At 47.7% G+C, this 21,734-nt stretch overlaps 1 protein-coding gene across 1 annotated transcript in view; it reads left to right on the top strand.

Moving 5' to 3' along the window:
* The window catches only part of ADAMTS18 (ADAM metallopeptidase with thrombospondin type 1 motif 18), a 112,083-nt gene that overhangs the window by 85,490 nt on the left and 4,859 nt on the right, over positions 1-21,734 (top strand). Inside the window, exons 17-21 of the mRNA XM_040982335.1 lie at positions 12,793-12,934; positions 14,772-14,898; positions 17,348-17,552; positions 19,236-19,418; positions 20,982-21,179. Coding sequence (XP_040838269.1) covers positions 12,793-12,934; positions 14,772-14,898; positions 17,348-17,552; positions 19,236-19,418; positions 20,982-21,179 — 855 coding nt within the window. The remainder of the gene's footprint in view (positions 1-12,792; positions 12,935-14,771; positions 14,899-17,347; positions 17,553-19,235; positions 19,419-20,981; positions 21,180-21,734) is intronic.

Raw genomic sequence — 21,734 nt, forward strand, 5'->3', positions numbered from 1 at the left:
TAACATCCCATCATGTGTTCTCCTGGAGATAGAGGGTCCCACACCTGCTGTCCACGACGGAAGATCCTTCAGAGAGCTCATAGCACTGACTTCAGAGAGATTGTTGCTAGACAGGCTCTTCCAACTTTCAGCTCTTACCACTGGAGGAAAAGAGTAGAAATTCTGAGTCAGATTGGACTTAGGGAAGTTTGAAATCTGACAGTGACTCCAGTTTTGAAATTTTAATCACAAACCCAAGGCATAGGCATTAGATCATTGATTTCTGTATTTTTTTTTTCTTCTCCATGAGGCATCTAAACAGCCCGCTTGCTTCTTCCAAGAGGGCTTCAGTTTCAAGCAGATGTACTTCCCCCTTCCAGCTGAGAGCCCTGTGACCCATGGCTATGAAAATGTGCTCCCAGCAGGCCCCACAGCTGAATGCAAACCTAAATAAGGACAGTGGGGCTGGCTGGCGCTCACAGCCGGTGCCATGGACCATCAGGGCTGGCTGGTGCTCACGGCCGGTGCCATGGACCATCAGAGCAAAATGCCCATCACCCCTGGTGAGAAAGAAGTTTTGTGTGACTCAGCAAGAAGCAGCCATTTCTGTTTCTCTCTCCAGTTTTGTTCATAAACATAAACCTATTCCAGTAGGCTTTCACAATTCTGTTTGCAATTTAAGCCTTTGCTGTCAAACATACATCATCTACAGGAAACCACAACAAAGGACAAGACAAGAGCTGGTGGAAAGTGTGAGCAGGATGACGCAAGGCCCTGCTGTCATCCCCAGCACCTGAACTCTCCGCTCATGATCTATGTTGACCAGATGAGCCAGGCACTAGACAAGCTGTCACCGAGCAGCGTGCCGGCTCCAGGCCGTGCCTTCCCAGGGCTTTGTTTAATCTGTACACGGCTCCTCATCTCACTCACTTGTGTTATTTATCCCTGGCAAAAACTGGATTTCTAAGTACAAGTATTTCCAGGATCTAGAAGGGATTTCTGAAAAATGAAAGGCTGGCCTCAGTGGAAAATGGAGTTCTCTAAAAGTGATTAGTTCAGGCTTATCAGTCTGTCTCTGCAGAAACAGCTCCTTCAGCAGAAGAATACAGATGCATCAGGAAGTACATCGGGTCAAAGCAGAATCATCTTAACATGAGTCCTCATGTTCCCTTGGGCATGTGTCATATGTAGTTCATTTATGTATTTAATTCGTATGTAAGGAGAATAAGAACTCAAGTCATTGCTGCAGTAGTGTGAAAGTGTAGCTTCCCTGGGGTGGAGAAGGTCACACGTCCATAAACCGTTGCCTTCTGGAATTGTTGTCTACCTCTCTTCTACCTGAAGACCCACTGAGGGTTACGTCAATGCCCAGGAATGTGACCTCTATGAAAGTTATTAAGTTGGAAGCTGGTGTGATTCTAAAAGGATTACAGTTTCATTTCAAAGTTTCAAATATGTTTGAATCTGAAGAAGAAATGAAATCCAGTAATGCTGCCTTATATTTAAAAAGGCAAAACACCTTGGGATTAACACCTTTGTATCTAAATTATACTGTATTATCTTTAGGGGAGCATGATCAAATTGTTGACCATATTTAACCACACATTTATGTCTCTCCAAAGTGGATGGAACATGATAATTTTTAAAACTTAGAGTTACAATAAGTAGTAAATTACATTTTTCCAGAACTAGCCTGTGTCCTGCTAGCCAAGTGATCCATAGCTCTATTCTTTAAAGAAGTTATACAAAGTTCATGTGCCTTCCCATACAACAGCTCTGAACTGAGCTGAAATGAACGCTTGGAAGCCAAAAATGTGTTCATTTCAATTTAAAAATGTTGACTGTGTTTTACAATCCTGTGGGACGCTGAAATCAGAGTGTGGGAAATGACTAAAATGAGAGGCGCTGTTACTCGTCTGCGGAAAGTAAGAGTCTGTGGACGAAAGGACTTTATCTTTTGGCCACTTCGTGAGACTGCATGTTTTCGAGATTCTTATACAAGTATGCTGAATGCAGTAGAAGGGGAAGTTGGCCAAAACACGTAAGGATGGCACCGGGTGGGATGGGGAGTTACACGGCACATGCAGTGCCCCCTACTGGTTAGAGATACTCTTCTTCCCCTGTCGACTATGTATTGATCTGGGCTATTGAGCTCTGTTTGCTTCTTCTCAACATCTGATTAAAAAAAAAAAAAAGTTGAGACATTTTAGAGTGCTGATACAGTGCCAATCCTGTGTTCAGTATAGGAGATGGAGAATGTAAATGATGACAAATTATTGCAGTGAAACACTGAAGTTTCGGGATTTTAAAGAATGGCAATAGCAGGCACTGATGCGTATCTTCTGTCCTTGGAAGCCGCAGGGTTCAGCAGAGAGCATCTCTGACAGGTTGGTGATGTGGGCTACTTGGCCACTGTGAACTTACCAGGGCCCCGGTCTCCGTCCTTCCCTAGTTCCTATGACGCTATCCTGAAACCCTGTCCCTGGATGATGACTTACTCATCCTAGTGGACTCCATTGTCATCCAGAGCATCCTAACATGCTTGGGAAAATTGAGTGACATACAATGGTAGCATTCATTCATTCTCAAAAGGTGCATTCTGCTTTCAAGCGGAAAAATTGTGTATGTAGAGGCAAAATAAATAAATAAAGGATTCCACTTTGTTTTTTTAGAATCAAACATATTTGTGACTTTTGAATGAAACTGTACTTCCTTTAGGATCCTCCCTCACTAAAGCTGGAGGAAAGGCAACATCCGAGGCCAGACTGCCCTTGTGAGTCTTGAAGGGCTCATGGGGGCGCAGGCTGCTTCAGGACGCAGTTACAAAACCACCGGTATTTGATCATCTCTTTAGACTGGCCCTAGAACTGTGGAGTGCAGTTGAGTGCAGTGAATAGCATTGAAAGTCATGAAATTTGATCTCATAAAATGCAATTTGCGGAACCCCTGCTTTTCCTAAGGTGCGTGCTTTTTTCCTAAGTGAGAATCGTTTACACTTCAGGGCTCTCCCATGGCTTTGCTCGTGGAAGACTCGCCTCAGGCTGGAAGAGTAGCAATTTGCCCGCCCAGGGTGGTGGAATTTCCAGATCCTTCCACTTAGTTCTGAGTATTTTCTACTGCAAGGCAGACTAATCCAGCCCTGGGAATAACTGGCTGCTGTCAGTTAACCCCAAGAAATAAGTGCATGGCCTGATACCAAATATAAGTGTCCTCTGCTTCTGCTTATTTTCACATGTCAAAGCTTTATAGAATGCCTTCATGGGAGGCTCAAGGTTTAAACTAAATAGAAAACAGACCTCGCAGTTTACCACTGAGTCATGAGTCAGCCGCCTTTTAAAATTCGGTCTCTATTACAGACCTTCCTTCTCCTTGCATCCTTGGCTCAAGATATTTTCAGCCTTTGCAACAGGTGGATGTCAGCTTAAACACTGCTGGCCGCGTTGATTTCCTCCTGGGCCGGGGAAATTCCTCGGGGGAATCAGGGATTTGTATGATTACCTTACATCTCGGATTCTATAGACCTTCTTTCAGTCCGTCGATCAATTTTTTATTTTGACATATGTACCTTCACACATGTACATACGTGTAAAAGACTTGGAGAAAAAGAGCCGTTTTTCACTCTCAAGTATTGCGTTTCTCATGGCCCAGGGAGAAAAACTAGCCTCTCCCAGAACAAGAAAGCAGTCTTTCCGTGGCAATCACAGACTCTGTGACGTCACTGCACATAGCTGCGGATCCGTCATTATCAAACAGGTCTTTTCCATGTTTCTGGTTACTCGCTGTCGATGAGCCTGGCATTTACAATAGTCTCTCATTGAACACCATGTCCTTGTCAGTTGCTGGGAAAAGGTAGCTTATATTTCAACGGTGTTTAGCAATCTTACGAATAGAGAAATCGAATTGACTCTGTACGCCTTGATAGTTAAATCTGGGGGTGTGTGCCAGTGTGTGTTAAGAGGGCTTAGCTTTGGAAGTAACAAGTGAAAACGAAGGGTCAGTGGTGAAATTTACAAATAAACCTGTTGAGAAAGTCATTTTATCCCAAGTAGCTGTACGGTAGATATGGAGATGCAGAGAAGATGCCCTCAGGTGTGGGGTCCTGGCACTGGCATCCAAAGGGGAGTTTTGGGTCGAAGAAATCCGTGTGTACGAAGGGTCTTCAGAGTAGTGGTAGAAATATGTGTTATGAAAAAACTATGAATGGGTTTCCAAAAAGTTTCGCACCCAAGCCACGTTATTTTCAGTTGCCTGTGTCCACACAATTTGGGAAATACCCCTCTCTGTGTAGGCTGTTTGACCATGGCTGAAAACTAAGTGTGTTTCAATTTTGAAGTGTCGATGTGGGTAGCAGAAATGTAGCGTTGGGGCCCACTGTGATAGCCTAGTAGCTAAATTCTTGCCTTACATGCTCCGGAATCCCATATGGGTGTCAGTTTTTGTCCTGGGTGCTCCATTTTCATTCTAGTTCCAAATGTGTGGCCTGGGAAAGCAATAGAGGATGGCCCAAAGCCTTGGGACCCTGCACCCATGTGAGAGACCCAGAAGAAGCTCCTGGCTCCTGGGCTCAGATTAGCTTAGCTCTGGCTGTTACAGCCACTAGTGGACAAAAGATCTTTCTGTCTCTCATCTCTGTACAGCCATGAGCTTTGTTCTTTGTTTAAACATTGTGATAAGGGCTTGCTGAATGTATGCTTCAAGAAGATGCTGGCAATATGGATTACAGTGCACAAGTGCTTTGTTGTGACTAGCTAAGATGGGCGCTTAAAGGGGTACATTCTTCAGAAGTTACTAAGGACGACCTCCTGTTGGGCCCTCGTGCCGTGTTCCCCTTCAGTCGGTCTTTTGCTCTGTCTGGTTTCTGGTATCTCTCTCCTGTGTCGCACGCACGCACGCTGAGTCGTCCCTGCCCTCCGACTGTCATGAGCTGGCGTGCAGGTGAGCAAATCCATGGCGAGTGTTTCATTAGAAAGTAACTTCATCCCCATCTGAAACAGGATGTGACTCAAGGCCCGATGACACAGGCTGCCGTTGTGTGACTGAAAGAAGATCACCTGTGTTTTTACAACATCTCCTTTTGTAAAAGTCATTTTAAGAAAGGATTTTGTTTCTGTTGGAGGTAGGCTTCGGTCCTCTTGGATAAACAGAAGGGTGTGTTTAACTCTTTGGAACCCCATGGTTAGGGAGGCAGTAGCTTAGAAGAATCCTGAAGCTGACAGGAGGTGAGGAACAGGTTAACCCAAGCTAGTTTCTGGACACGAATAGAAAGCTACAGAATTAGCATAATAAACTACTTCCTGGGCATGGGCGAGAGAGGGCTGGGTGGCAGAGGCCCAGGTGGACGGCGCATTGATCACGCAGTGATGAAGCGTTAACGGGCCGTCTCCTCCAGCCCCTTCCCTGGGACCCGGCTGGCTGGATCCAACCCGAGGGAGAAGGGCTGACATGGAGACTTGCAGATATGCATCAGTGCACGGGGAAGAAGGGCCAAGAAGCCCAGGCTGAGGGAGGACAGTGCAGGAGAGGCAGAGGGGCGTAATTGAGAACAGATGCGGCAGAGCCGGAGCATCGGAGGATGGACCAGAGGCGCTGCGGCCGTGGCACGTCATTTGTCTCCCGACGGCCATGCGCTGCTTGAGCTGGGGCTCCCTGCCCTGCCCCTCTGCTGTTTATGTGCGGCACATGCCTTCGTGACAGGTTGGAGAATACTCTGTGTTTCTTGTCTGGGGAATGTCCAGGGCTTGAAGGAAAGCTGGGGTCGCGGCTCCGCGTGTCAGCCCACGCCTTTGAAGCCACTAACAGATGCGTCTGCATTGAGATACGGCCTCCCTCCCCGCCGCCGTCAGGGTCTCGGTGTTGTGTCTGTCAGCTGCGACTCACTCACACTTAATAACGCTGATCGTACGTGCTCATGCTGGGCGGGCTTGGCAGCACGCGAGGAGGCAGGGGAAACTGGCTGATATTAACTTCACAAGGTTTTCTGAAAATCCTGCGAACTGACAAAAACATGAGTTTGCATCCCAAAACCATCCTTTCTGTGAGACATGACATATGTAATTTGATATTTTGCAAGGAAAGTCCAATCTGTGAAGTCTATTGTGTCTCTGTTGCAGGAGTGGGGACTCAGGACTAAATGTCCGGGAAAATGGGTTGATGAGATGAAAATCCCATATTCTGGGACTGGTGTCCTGGTACAGTGGGGAAAGCCGCCACCTGCAGTGCTAACATTCCGTATGAGTGCTGGTTGGAGCCCTGGCGATTCTGAGTTCAGTCCAGTTTCCGGCTGATGTATCTGGGAAAGCAACAGAAGATGGCCCAAGGGCTTGGGCCGCCACCACCATGTGGGAGATGCGAATGGAGTTGCAGGCTCCTGCCTGTGGGTTGACCCGGACCCTACCAGGGTCAGTGAGGAGTAAAGATCACTCTCTCTAACATTGCCTTTGACTTGTGTAAATCATAAAACAAATCACCTATACTGAAGGAGCAGCATGGCCCAGCAGTGAAACGGTCAGCATTGAACCCAGTATCCCAAGGTGACTTCTGTAACGTGCTGATGAATCCAAGTGAAGTCATCCCTGCATAGTTAATGGCGTTCTGAGGTCTTTGCACTGGAACCCTGCACATGGTGTCGTCAAAGCCGAGAGGCAGCGGGAGTTAAGTCACAGTGATGTCGGTGGCAGTCACCTCTGAGGAGCTAAGGAACAGTACTGCCCCGTCATGCTAGCTCTGAATGCTGACTCGCTCATCTGCACTATCGGAGTGGTCTAGTGCCTCCTTTGTGATATTACTATTCATTTTTCAAAACAGTGTGTATGGGTCTACAAAGAAAAAGCTCGCATCCACTGGTTTACTCCTGAAAGTGCCTACACCCTACAGGATGGGGCCATGCCAGGCTGCACTGGAAAATTAGTCCTAACTTCTGGGGTGGGCAGCAGAAGCCCAGTCGTGTTTCCCATCCCCACTGTCTCCCAGGGTTGGCCTTGGAGGTAGCTGAGCATCTGTGTGGAACCCGGGTACTTTGATATGAGAGCTGGATGCCTTAGCTGCTGTGCGAAGCGACTGCTCCACTTCCTGTTGTAAATGAGGGCATGCGTGCACAAGGATTTTCCTGGCACACAGTGACCGTTCCATGGAGATTGCTGCTCCTGTTGCTGAAGCAGTCACGTGCATTACCGAGGGTTCCCCGTGAACCTTCCAGCAGGCACTCGGTGGGAAAGTTGGTTTTTATAAACTGTCCATTAATATTTGATTGACTTCCATGAGGAAATTAGGACAACTTCCTTAAAGTCCTAAATAATGACAACTGTATAGGTGTCTAGCTCAAGGAATTTATGGTTTTCATGTTAAAGTTTGAAAGAGGAAAAAAAAAACCTGTGTATTTGCTCAAGATATCGCCAAATGTCCTTTGTTTTAACCTTGTGCGCCCTAAGCAGACCCTGCACCCCTTTGCTTCTGGGGGCAGTTGGTAGATTCCAGCTGCACCACCTCCTCCTCACCTCCCACCCTGCCTGTCTGTGGTTTTCCAACTTAAGAAGCTGTAAATTTTATAACTGTACACCCTGTGGCCAAAAGCTGCCGAGTGTTGTGTCTGAAGTCAGGTGGTTTGTGTGTTAAAGGTGGACATGAAACTTTCTGTCCAGGACCTGGAAGCGTTTAAGGAGGGCGCTTTCCAGCTGTAAATTAGAACCCCGATGCCAGTTGGCTGGAAAGCTTCCTGGCCTAAGTCCAGCTAAGTAGACGGAATCCCGGGCGGTCTTTCCAAATGTGTGTGCTTAACAGCTTGACTGTGCCGGCTGACATGTGGCACGGGGTGGCTCGGAAGTGGCATAACTATGACATTGTGCCAATGTGGGGAGCAGTGGGGGTGCTTCTGAGACCTGGGGGTGGGGAGAAGGGGGTGGGGTTGACTTCCTTTTTAGTGCTGATAATGGCACTGGACTATTCTTGCTGTGGTTGCAGAAAATGTTTATAAGATGGGTATGACTGATGGGAGCTGTCATTGCCAAATCATGTATGACCTGAGACACGTGCCCAGCATTCAGGAAGAGGGACGGACCTCAGCCATGTGGTTGTGCACATGTTAAGGATCCACCTGTTTCCCAGACAGACGCTGTGTGCAGTGATGGTCGCACCGAGGCACTTGGGAATAAAGAGGGCCAATTAACTGGAGACTCCGGTCCTCACCCTTGGAGACAGGAAGAAGGCAGTGTCAGAACACAGGACCATCGAGACATTGTGTCTGTGTGTGTGTGCAGGGGAGGTGTGATCGATTTCATTTAAAACTGGGTGTGGGTGAGAAACCTTACAGTTGGGCAAGGCTGGCTTTGTGGGCATGGAACCTGCACAGGGGTAGAGGGTGGGTCTGTGTTGGCTTCAGTGCTCTTACTACCGTCCTGAAATTCTCAATTTTCTTTCATCGAGGGCCTTGTGCCTTCATTTTGCACCATTGTTTTTTAAAACAAACTTTGTAGCTTCTCTGAGAGTGCACTTGGTTTCTTAGACGTCTTTCAGTCCTTCTGAGGAGAGGGCTAAGGCAGAGGCATGCGACAGTCCGTGCTCCGAGTGGACGGTGTTTCCAGGGACTGCTCCTCTTCAGGCATCAGACAGCAAGAGAGGAGGGGGCCGATGCGCGTGTGGTCTCCTTAACGTGGGGGAAAAAAGGGCAGAAGAATGTTTTATCATTGAGAAATAATTAGTATGTCCATACACGCTCCTTTGTATGGATGATATTGGCTGGTCTGTTTATGAAATGTCTCTGAGTTTATGCAAGAGTAAGTTGTCAGCTTTTGGCTGGCTTCTGTAAATATCCTCACTCCGCCTACGGGATTACACATATAAAACTGTGAGAATTTACGGCGGCCGAGGCGTTAGAGTCAGTTTGGAGCTGTTTGGCTTTGTGAAGCTGAAAACATTACTTATGTGTTCACTGAATGTATTACTATGTTGAGCAAATAAAATAGAAATAGTATGTTGTGGATGCCACTGGCTGTAACAGCAGCACACACGTAGCCAGCTACTATATATTTTATGAGTTAGTGATTTGAAATTACATGTTCCTATGAACATTTATTGTAGGAGCTACTTTTCTTCTTGCTTTGGCTAGCCACACAGTTTTTTAAATCACTTTTATAATGGGGAATGAATTTGTCCGACCTTAGTACTTGAAATACTCCTCCCGGTGCTTGCCTTACTTTGACCTCCCAGAATGTTACTCCCCTGCGTGTCTTTACATGTTTTCAGTTGTCAGGAAGGGAAAGTAGGAAACACAGTATAGCTGGTTTTCCCTTTGGGGGGCTAAAATTAAAAATCTTCAAAGACAACTCAAGGTCTCTTTGTTGGCTTTGTGGCATCTCGGCCAACATCACCATCCAGTGCGGTCGTGGTGATGACCCTGAGGAAGCCCTGGGTGACCACGTGATATGATGCTCCTCCCTCACGTCACACAAGCACCTGTGTTCCCTCTGCACTTGGCCTTTAACCTGCCTAGCAAACTGTGATTGCTCTGTTTCCCTCGTGGGTCCCTCTTTTTCACCTCTGGAGGGTGGCACTTCTGCTTCCTGAAGGCCATTGTCAGGGGCCTCCCTGAGGCTTCACAGACAGACAGTGGCTGCTTGGATCAGCGCCAGTCGCAGAACAGGTGCTAACACAGGAAAGAGGTTCAAATGTAAGAGAATGACATCTCTTGACCCGTAAAATGTGGGGTGTGAGGGCACAAAAAGAAAGTGAAAGTGATTCATTTAGGGGGTGGGGGGCAAGACAATACCCAGGACAAGTGGCTGTTACTGAGACAGGGAGGGCTGAGGGAGGCGCAGTCTTTGTGGGGACAGGAAAGACCAGGGCAAGTTCAGTGTGTATGTTGATACGGAACTGTTGGACGTTCACTCCACTCGAGGGGCTGAGGGATTGAATAAGTACGTGACGGGCGGAGGCTGGGGTTCAGCACAGAAGTGCATCTGTGTAATAGCCCGTGGGTATGGAAAGTGCAATTCAAGCAAAAGTAAGTTCTGTGTTTTGATCACACTGAGCACCTATCCAGTGCCGGCTTGCCACCTGTGGCTGGTGTCTACCACATGGAGTGTGGGTGATCAGCCCTGGAGAGTGGCAAAGCAGAGTTAGGAGTCTGGGAGTGCACCACGTGTCGCTTGTCCTTCAGCTGCAGGCCTGGGTGGGTGACAGCACTGATTGGAGGTGGGCTGGCCAGGTCAACAGAGCTACTAGTGCTTGGTCATCACTGATTCCAAATGGTGTATTCAGCCAGAGAGGCCAGTGAGGTGGCAAAAGAACTTGAGGAAATAGGTTTCTGGTGATTGGTTGAGGAAGATGAGGGCTGTTAATTGCTCGGGTGTGAAAAGAGACTCCTGGAAGAGCAGTTTCAGGGATGCCAAGGGGGTACCTGCTTGCAGGGAGCAAATGAGGGAAAAGAGCCAGGGCAACTTGTACAAGGCTTTTTGTCAGGAAAGTGCAACAGGAACAGAAGGATACATGGAAGCAATTCTTTTTCTTCATGAGGTGAATGGCAGCATGTTGGCATGCTCGTGGGACTGACCCACTAGACAGGGCATGGCAGAGGGCTGGCAGCTGCGGTGGTGATGTCGTACAGTAGGTAAGGGAAGGGGGAGCTGCTGCGCGGTGACAGACATGGATTTGGACAAGGAGCCCAGGAGGAACAGCCTCCATAATGGTAGGGCAAAGGAGTCTGTGGGTACGGACGTACAGGTGGACTTGACAATCGACAATTGAGTAGGCTTGCCATCTGCTGCAGTTTGATACTGAGGGTCACCATGTCGGTCCCCCAAAAGTGTCAGGTGCAAGATAACTGCTTTAATGGAAGTCGCGATAGAGCTGAGTTGTGAAGCAGTGGGTCGGCAGCATGTCCTTGCAGGCAAAGCTGCTGCCTGAGATGCTGGCAGCCCATAGAGGCATTGGTGCATTTCTGGTCCAGCTCCTTATTGATGTGTCTGAGAAAATAGTGGGAGTTGGCCCAGGTGCTTGGGACCCACATGGGAGATCAGAAAAAAAAAGTGATGGGTTCCTGGTTTCAGCACGATGCATCCGTGCTCATTGCAGCTGCAATTACTCTGCATTCTTTATTTTTTAGAAAGCAGTTTCAGGCAGCACCAAGAGTAGCGTCTAATTATAAAACTTTTCAAAAATCCTAGTTTGATTACTACCAAAGCTTTCATTTCTACATTTCCTTTACATTGTATAAAAACCATAACAGAAAACCCTGAAGGGGTTCCAAATAAGAAAATACAACATGGATTCCAAACAAGTGAAAAGTCACGTGAAGTTGAACATGTGATTTCCAGAACTAGTTGTATGACCTAGCTGCAAAAATGGGAAAAGCTAAGACTGGACGCATCTTCAGAGTTGCAAGATCCCTACCTGGGTCTTGGGTTATGAAGAAGCTTTTCATTGCTGACCCATGAGAACTCATACTTGTCTGAATGGTGCTGCCCTGTTTGGGTTTGGATTGTGTTTTGGATGGCAGAGGGGATGCAGACTTACGCGTAAGCATATTGGTTGTTACCGGGAGGCACCTCAATTGGGTTTTGGCACTGTGAAGCAACATCCATGCCACTGTAAGACCAACGTTAGCCATAATGTTCCTGCAGGTACTTCAGCTGATAGCAAAGTGGACTGTGTTTGGTGGCATCCCAAAGAGGGGTCTGGCATAGTGAAGGACCTTGAATAGCTGCAGCCCTCCCCACTTTGATGCGAGCTTCCCACCAAACGGAGCTAGAGCCAGCGGTTCCTAATTTTAACTGGAAACCAACTCTGTGTTTTGGGCATGAATGCCCAGTTCTGGTGGGAATGAATTTCCACAAGATTCATAGAGAGGGGGAAAAATAGCTATTTATATCCAAGGTTTGAGATAGAAAGAAGTAGTTAAAAGGGCAGGACATCAAGGAGACAGATCTGTTTTTGGCCACAATAAAAAAAAAAAAAAAAACAAGGTTACCACTCATCTTTATGTGCGGTTTTATTTAAGCTCATCCTCTCATCATGTGTTTGAGATTGTCTAAGTTCTCTATCGTCTTGGCTTTTCTCACTGAAAAAAAACAGGCCACTACATTACTGAGTTGTTAGAAGAATGTTTCTATGCATTTTCGTAATGGATGGTAGAGTGTCGGACACATAGAAAATGTCCGATGTTATTATCGTAGTGGTAAGACCTCAGGGGAGTAAGCCCATTCTGTTACATGCATTGCCAATCTCTAATTCTTAGTCACACTTCTTTTCTCTTACCTGCATGTCCTAAGACATCATTGATGCACACATTCTCTTTGGCTAAATTATCTGTGGAGACTCCTGGAAACCACTGTGAGTTTAGCATTGTCTCTAAGTGGGGCAGTCTGTGGTGTCTGGAGGACTTCTCTCGTGCCCAGCTGCCACTGGTACCTGGGACAGAACTAGCTAAGCTGTGATTCAAGTTAGGTCACCTAAGGTGTTTATGCAGATTCCACTAGTGTCTGTCACGCTGGGCTTTGAAGTTAAGATTGAAATCCTAGAACATAACTAACCTTGCTTCATTTTAATGCACAGAGGGCTTTATTAATGGGTGCACCCCAAGTTGAGGGTTCTGAGCCTAGGGCAAATGTCAAATTATATCCTTTTCCACCATCTGTCTAAATCATGATTTTGATCCTGGGAAATAATGCATTTTAGATACTATGGGAAAACTTTTTAAAAATGAAGCATATTTGGAAACAATCAAATCAAGCAACTTGAAGGTGTCAACATGTTCAGCAAGTTTCTGGAATTCCAGAGTCTGACCTGTACTTTGATCTCTGATTTTTATCTTATCGTGTCCAGATCCTGATGCAAGGCAAAAATCCAGGGATAGCTTGGAAATACGCGCTTCCGAAGAGCACGAATGGCACACAGCAGGCGGCGGAACGACAGCGCCATGCCTGGAGCACCGTGCACTCGCACTGCTCCGTCTCCTGCGGCGGAGGTAGGCCGTGGTCTATGTCTGACTCCCAAGTGTCTGTCTCTTCTTGAAACAGACTTTTTCACTGCAGCTGTGTGGCACTGCTTGGTTGAATAAGCCAATGAAGACCTGTTGTTAATGGCACCATAGCTGTAGGAAGCCAGTGGCAACACACTGTTTTAGACTTGTCCCATGTAGCTAGGCACCAACGCTGACGCTGCTCAAGTTGCCCGCAAGCAGGGTTCCAAAGTTACACATCTGAAGCATCTGAGGGAGGTGCTTGAATTGCATTAGCTTATGAATTGGACAGTACATCAGAAACTTCCCACAAGATTGAACTAGAAGATAAATTTCTGTTGGTCCAAAACCACTTTGAAATCCATGCATAGTTTTTTTCCATATGCACCTTTCCGTGATATTTTTGAAGACTCCTTGTCTAAAATGGTTTTACAAGTATCTGTTTTTTTAACTTCTGGGTCACAGTTTAGTTTAGCCAAATCCTGACTGTTCTGCTGTTATAAATCTCCCGCTGGGACCTAGTGAAAGTAAAGCTGAGACAAGTGAGAACACACGAAACCAACGGAAACAAGCATTGTAACATGGATGCTGTGCCGCTGTGTCTCCTCGGGCCTCCGGGGCAGGTCAGAAAGATCTCTCTCTGTAGAGAAGTCTGAGAAATAATGCAACTGACCATCCCACAAGTAGGAAAAAAAAAAACCATTTATTTAGATGGCAAAAAATGTCACACATTTTAGGTAAGCCGGCATTGTTAGCCACCTCCTTTTGGAAGGAAATATGCACACAGCCAATTTTTGTTACTTTGTAGCAACCCATTATTTCCTGTGCATGATATGCACATTTGATAGACACATGTAAGCATTATTATGTATTCTTTGGACAGTATCTTCAGCCTCTGTTCTTTCCATGAGAATGTCTCCAACAGCGGCTTGGGGTTGCAGGGACGGCCTGGTGCTTGAGGAAGGAGAGAGGTCAGATTCAGTTCCCACTGACAGGGACTCAATCCAAGCCAGAGCAGTATGCAAGAGAAGTCTGTTGTGGAATTGCACCCCAGCCTTGCTTGGGCAATTCCTGCCTGCAACTCAGCAATGTGTCCTGGTATGAGAGAAGGCAGGTTAATTTATATTCTATAGAACACACTGCTGACTGTTGCAAGTGAAATGCCTCTTTGATTAAGCAAGCCCGTCATAACCCACGCAGTTGGACTGACTGGTGATAGTTTCGGTAGTAGTCACTTGCTGCCTCTCACATTCCATTTTAAAGGAAGATGCCATGTCACCAAAGAGGTGGCTGAGGCTGGGAAGCTGAAAGACACAATCATTTGCAAAAACAGTGCAACATAAGGCAGTGGGCTGCATTAAACCAAGCAATGAGTCCTGGTTGTGAGGCGTGAATTGGAATTCAGTGAACCCAGCTTTGAGCTGGCGTATGCATTACACCCTTCGGGGCTTCATGGCGGATCCCTGGAAGGGGTTCCATACCCGATGTACGAGGGGTTCTCCTTTCAAGAACACGGAGTTTGTGCCGTGTAGTTACAGGCTCCTGTCTCCTTAGAGTCGCTCTGTTTTCAAGAGTTTGGATTTACCACTTTGTGGTTCTACAGTACACAGCACTCTTGAACTAAGATTTTGTGTGTGAAAATTACTAAAGTACAAAAGGTATTATCAGAAAAATGGAACTCAGCTTGCAGACTTTCTCAAAAGGAGATGTTTTGATATAAGATTTGGATTTTCATCCTGTATGTAAAATACTGGATCCAGAGGTAGATCAGAAGCTGAGTTTGCACACCATGAGGTGTTTTGACTGTGTTGTTTTGACTGTGGGAGCACTGGTGTCTTGGCAGGTTATATCAGCGTAAAAGCTGTCTGCTTACGCGATCACACACTGCAAGTCAACTCCTCGTTCTGCAGTGCCAGAACCAAGCCGGCCACTGAACCCAAGATGTGCAATGCTTTCTCCTGCCCGGCCTAGTAAGTCACCTGGAGATGTCCTTCTGTTGAAATCTGTGCTTGTGTGCCTTTAGTATTGCTATGAGGTTATGAGAGGTGGTGTCAAAAGTGATTCAAATGGTAGTGGCAATTCTTAAAATAGGAGTAGAAAAAAAAAAGATGGTGGAGGTTGAAATCTATGATTTGAAAACAAACAAAAAAAGGAATTTGCTTCACTCACTTTGGCTGTGCAAACCCAACTTTGGGTAGTTTAAAAACTGCAAGGAGATCTCTCCTTCTGAACTTAAAACATATATTTAAATGATACAGAATCCTATTTTACTTAAATGTACATGTGGTCATATACCTAACTTTTCATATAAATCATCCAAGAATTTAAAAATCATAATACTATGCAGACCATGAAACCCCAAAGGCAAATTACACAGTAGCAAGATACAAAATAAAAAGAGGGACGTGCCAAGTGGTGACACCCGTACTCATGGTGAGCCGACGGGGTTTCTTCTTGGATTGATTTAAGCCACACTATTGTTTGGACACCAGTTTTAAGTCATCTGCCCAGCCAAATGGAGTCTCTTCTTAGGCTAGTTTATCTTTTGCCAAACACAGTTAGATGGAATGGGTTGAGCTGGGCCAGGGTTTCAGAGCGTCTTCATAAATAGTCTTGGGTTTGTGGTGATGCCAGCGTCTTACACAATCACTTTTATACATACATACATAGCTTTTCCTCGTAACTAATAGTGTATTTGTCATAATCCTTTGGGTTTCAGCTTAGCAATCAACTGCCAGCCCAGTTTTTTCTTAAGGTCTGCAAGCAGCTGTACCCCGAGCACAAGGAGGACAATGAGACATACGTTTTCCCATATAGCTGCTTTAAAAACATTCCATTCATTCTAAAAGTTGATAATCACACAGTGCTATTGGCCTTTAGAGAGTAATCCAACCCTTGCGTGGTGGTGGCGGTGGCGGTGTGGGTCTGTGTTTGCACAGTCAGCTGGCATGTGCTGACTTTGAGCCTCTTGCCACTCTGTGGTTATTCCAGCCAGCCACAGAAAGGAACTGAATTAGGTGCACATCCATGGAAAGAGAGTTGAAGCTACGCCCCACTCTTAGAACCGATGAGCCGCTTGTAGCAACAGCAGTCTGCGCTGTCACAAACGTATTAGCTATGTCAAAGCACAGCGGCTCGGAATAATGAGCCCGGTGTGGGAGTAGTGACAGGGCAGGAGTGCCCGCTCCCTGGCTCCTCCATATATTCTGGAATCATGGGACTTTTCTGAGACTTGGTCTCTGGGGATATGCTAGAACAAAAAGCCTAGTCTACCAGAGTGTAAGAGTGGGTTTATCTGAGCTCGGCCTGTTAATTCCTCTGGCAACAACCAGGCCGTAAACATTTACACTGGGTCAGCCCTGAGCAGAGACGGAGAGCACCAAGCTAGCAGCGCTGGCTTTCTGCCATCAGGGAAACCCAGCTGAAGGAAAGGGGTGGGTTAGAAAGAAGCAGTGGAGAGTCAGTGCAGTGTGTAAATGTTTGAAAACAGATGCACTGTGGGGTCAAATGGATAGTGTAGGGGTGTGGAGTGAGGTGTGGGGCGGAGGAGGAGGGGCTACTGAGAAGTTAGCCTGGAGCCCAGGGTGGAAGGCCAGACACAGCAGGCAAAAACACTGGTTTTTCTAGAACTCTTACTCATTTACCATATTCGTCATAAAAATGGTGGTGTTATAAAAAATTGATAGACATACCATTTCCCTAAGCAATTGTTAAAACTGTTTCTTCACATCTTAGAGAAAACAAGTATTTGTACAAATATGAGGACTTTACATCATCTTTTAAATCAGAATTCCTTTCTCTTTTTAATTTTTAAAAATGTGTATTAATTTTGGGATTAGTACAGTGACTCGACAGGCTAATCTTCCACCTGCACGCTCTGGCATCCTATATGGAGATTGAGTCAAGTTCCAGCTGCTGCACTTCCCATATAGCTTCCTTTTTGTGGTTTGGGATAGGAAGGGAGTGTGTTTGGGACCCTGCACCCACACAGGAGACCTGGAAGAAGCTCCTGACTCTTGGCTCCTGGCTCCAGACTTTGGATCAGCTCAGATGTGACGTTTGTGGCCATTTCGGGAGTGAACCAGCAGTTGGAAGATCTGTCTGTCTGTCTCCCTCCTTCCCTCCCTCCTTTCCTCCCTCCCTCTCCCCCCACCCCTCTCTCTCCTTCCCATGCAGAAGAGAGAATTGTGTTTTCCTCTGGAGCTGAGCAGTGACTGTGCGTGATGACTGCTATTATATATGGGCCACCTTGCCCATAGGCTTCAGAATCTGTCAAAGAAGCGTTACTGTGAGTGATTCCTACAGGTGCCTTAGAGATCTTGGGCTCTCACGCGGCGATCCCGGTTCACACTTGCTGCTGTGGAAGTGACAGTGCAAGGTCTCAGACTCACTGCAGGTCGTTTTGTTTCTCGCTGAAAGCTGGATGCCGGGTGAATGGAGCGCGTGCAGCAAGTCGTGTGCCGGGGGCCAGCAGAGCCGGAAGATCCAGTGCATGCAGAAGAAGCCTTTCCAAAAGGAGGAAGCCGTGCTGCACTCCCTGTGCCCGGTGAGCACACCCACACAGGTTCAAGGCTGCAACAGCCAGCCCTGCCCGCCAGAGTGGAGCCCCGGGCCCTGGTCTCAGGTAACTTGAAAGGACTTAGTTTGCTGTATCACACACTTGTACTGGAAGGCCTGCTGTCACAGGCTGGGGAACTGTGGGGAACCGGGCTGGAAGCAGAGTAGCCATGACCCAAGGCAGCACTCCTATATGGAGTGCTTTGCAAGCAGCAGTTTAACATGCACCAAAATACCAGCCCCAAGACTGTGTTTCTTAAATGCCAGGACTGTGCCGATTAGAGGAGTAAGAGGCCAAGAGAGAGCATACACAGGGTTATGTTCACATACTATACCATCTATGGGAGGGAGGGGAGCTGAGTAGTATGTGGTATTGAGTCCGAGTGCTTCCTTTGCCATTAAGAATCCTGACCTAGAAAGGCCTGGAAATGCACATGTTCCATGACCATTTGGGATCCCCTATAAGTTTGGGGGAATCCCACAGCTTTTGTTACTGAAATGTCTTCTTCCAGGAAAGTTTGAGCCTCTTGGAACCATTTGGAAATCAATTTCAGACTTGATTATCTTTAACTAACAAGTCACCCTCAGAATTCAGTACATGAAAAAGCCACGGGGTATTTAATGAGTGGGTCTGGGGTCCCACTGACTTGTCTGTCCCTCCCTGCTGCATGGCCGCTGTGTGACTGGTCTGGGCCAAGGTGTTTCTGCTGTCCGGTCTGAGATACCTGCTGTGTCAGACAAGGTTGTCAGGGTGTGGGGGATCACTGGCTCTGATCTGTGTGAGAAAATGTCAGTATACAGAAGGCATTAAATAAGTGTTCTCTGCTGTAGTGGTTGTGACCACGGCCCTCCCCCAACCCTGTATGATCAGAGACAATTCACATTATTCCACCAAGCAGGCTTAGGGCAGTGGCCAGCTGACTGCACTGTGATGAGGGGCCACATCTCCTATGGCCCTGAGAAGGGGCAGCCAGGACTGTGAAGGCCAGGGCGGAGCCACGTCCCCAGAGAACAGACCCAGGCTTCCAGCCACAGTGTCTTCAGCAGCCTTGGCAGGCTCTTAACTCCTCTGAAAGCAGGGAGATGCTTTGCTCAGGAACAATCCATGCCTGAACCTGACAGGTAAGTAGGCAATAGATCAGGGCTTTGCTCCCAGGCCTGCTCCCCAGAGCTTTGGTGACGATCAGAAAAGGAGGAAGAAATTACCCAGCAGGATGGTTTGCATTACACACATTTATTTTCAGACTTTTGATGAATGCTTCGCTGCTCTCCCCAGGTCGCAGCCTGGAGACATCAGGAGTGTTGGGGAAGGAGATCTGAGCACCCGCCAGACCTGGCTCCTTCATGCTAGTCGGTGGATCCAGAGTCTTCCCTGTGCGCAGGTGGCTGTCCTTGCCAGACAGCAGCTCAGCTCTTGCCTCGTGCCAGAGAACCGGTCCCACCAAGGTCCTCTCGTGGGGCTGCCATGTGTACAAACCTCTGGCTCCTGACAGAGGCCCCAATGCCTTCCTCTCTGGGTGGCCAAGCAGCACTGGACATTTGCAACCTTGAAGGCAAATACTAAATTAGGGACAAGACACAGAATGTTCTGGGCATCTGGGTGATTCCTCCTGCTCCTAGGAGCTGCGTTGGGAATTTGGTTCAAGTGACTATTTAAAAGTGTACAGACATGGCATTAGCATGTTCTCAGCATCTACCAGGAGAAGACAACTCGAAGCATGCAAATAATTTTTTTTTCCTTTTTCTCTAGTGTTCAAAGACCTGCGGGCGAGGAGTGAGGAGGAGAGAGCTTGTGTGCAAAAGCTCTGCGGCTGACACGCTGCCCGAGACCCTGTGTGCTGGCGCCCCAAGGCCTGAGGCACAGGAGGGCTGCGTGCTGGGGCGCTGTCCCAAGAACAACCGGCTGCAGTGGGTCCCCTCTTCGTGGAGCGAGGTACGTGTGTGGGCACGCTGTTGGAGCGGATGTGAAATGTTGTGCATCCAGACACACACACAGCAGGTGCCTCCGACTTGCGGCTGCATCCACCATCCTGGTTGCTTGGTCACATGATGATCGGGCCTGTGCCCGGGGACAGAGAAGACACACAATGTCACGCAGCACACATCCGGCACCAGGGGGAGGAGGGGCAGATGCTGCGATGACTGTGGAGTGCTCAGGGTCACCCCAGCCAGACTTCAGGAACAATCCATGCCTGAACCTGACAGGTAAGTAGGCAACAGATCAGGGCTGGAGGAGCTCAGCCCAGCCCAGCTAGCTTTTCAGCGTTTCACACTAAAATCCAACCAGGCTGGTAATCTTGTAGTGAACTTTTGGAAAAGAATTTATATGCCCTATACATGTGAAAGAGCCAATAGGAATTTTAAATAAAGAAGGCAAAAGTAATGGATTTGAGTGAAGGGAACCAATGTAAAATAACAACCTGTCTTGACAGGGGGAGGAGAGTAAAGTGTAGTCATTAAGGCATGGAGAGGAGCAGGGTCTTTGGTCCCCAAAGAGCCATGTGCTGTTTGTGCTGTTTGTAAGCATATCTAGAGAGAAGGCAGAGGGAAAGGCGAGTGCTGCATTTGGGGCTTAAAATGCATTTTAATTTTCAGACCTAAGAAAAGGAGCTAAATCCAGAGGACATGTGTCAAGTCAGCTCTTGTGCTTAAGCCATAAGAGACAGAAGGTGCACGGTTGGGGGAATGGTCAGATTGACTAGAGCTGGCGGTGCCTGGCCTGTCCCCACTGCATCTGAGGCGTCCGCTCCCTCCATGGCCTGTGTGCAGATGGTGTGGCATTGTGCTCTCTGCTGGCCTGTGTCTTCTAAGAGGTGATTGAATGGCTGAAGGTGTCAGTTTGAAACACCTTCACCCGGTTTCAATCACCTGTCATTGGATACTGTGGACAGGAGCTGGGGCTGTGTGATGTGGCTGAGCCTGGCTGGCCTGTGTGCAGTGGGGCAGCCATCACCAAGGGAGAAGCACACTGGCCACATGGCACTGGACTGAAGCAGTCCACCAAGCCCCACTCGCCATCCCCCACTGCTCTTTAAAATAGCCATGCTCATCCTGTTCACCAGCCTCCTCCCTTCTTTGTACTCTACCCTACACAGCTGAGTTGTATCTTAGTCTAATTAGTTAATCAACCTCACACTGGGCTGAGTCTCTGAGCTCTCAGCCCCTGTCTGTGTCCCACTTCCATAGCATAGATCTTCAGCTCTTTGCAGAGCCCGCAGGTTCTCCTGAGCAGCCATCGAGGCACCTGTTCCTCCTGTAGATCTTCTTTTGGGCTCCCGCTCACATCCCTGGGTATTTCCCAGTCCCAGCTCAACTCTTGGTGCCGATGAGTGGACGCTACCCATTTCCTTTCAGAGTGACAGTTTGGCTGCTGTAATTCTGAACTCCTCATGAGCGGATTGCCCATGCCTGGTGTGAGCGTCTGTTGGAACACATCTGCTCAGCAGCTTTTGCTGCAGAGTTCTGCCCTCTGATAACACCTTTCTTGGCTTTTTAGTGTTCTGCGACCTGTGGTGTGGGTGTGAGGAAGAGGGAAATGACGTGCAGTGAGAAGACCTTTCAAGGAAAGCTCCTAACTTTCCCGGAGCGAAGGTGTCGCAACATTAAGAAACCCCTCCTGGACTTGGAAGAGAGCTGCCGTGGAAGGCCGTGTCCAGCGCGCCCAGCTGGATGGTACTCCTCCCCCTGGCAGCAGGTATGTGCGTGGACACTTAAGGGGGGCAGTGAAGTCAGTGGGTTCAAGCTCTTGAACCTGTTCCACTGGTGCTGTAAACCTCTGTTTTCACATTCATAGTATTGGCACAGTAATAGCTGCTTTTCTTGTGCAAGTAACAAAAAATGTTGGCTGTTGCTAATCCTACCAAAGTCAGCTTCTGTATTTTAGAAAAGCTACTGCGTGTCTTAGCCGCCTCGGCTCTTACATCATGCGCTAGGATTTGTCAGATCATTTCTTGGGCTCTGTGCTAAGTACTTCAAGTGCATTGTCTTCTTGCATAAAGTGGCCCTACAGGTCAAACTGAGAAGACATGCACAGAGCCACGACACCAGCTGCGGGGTCGGTAGTTTATGCACACTCATCTTGCTGAGGCCTCTGGCAAGACTGTGTGCTCACATCAGCTTGGTCTGTCTTGGCTGCAAGCAGCGAGGGGCGCTAGGTCTGTCAGAATAGATCCTTGTGCCATAGCACACAGCAAACATGAGCCAGCTGATGGAAGGGTCAGAGTGAGGGGTGCTGCTCACGGGCATGAAG

The sequence above is a fragment of the Ochotona curzoniae genome, unplaced genomic scaffold (genome assembly GCF_017591425.1).
Source record: "Ochotona curzoniae isolate NIBS_2020 unplaced genomic scaffold, NIBS_Ocur_1.0 contig_3622, whole genome shotgun sequence".
Lineage (NCBI taxonomy): Eukaryota > Metazoa > Chordata > Mammalia > Lagomorpha > Ochotonidae > Ochotona > Ochotona curzoniae.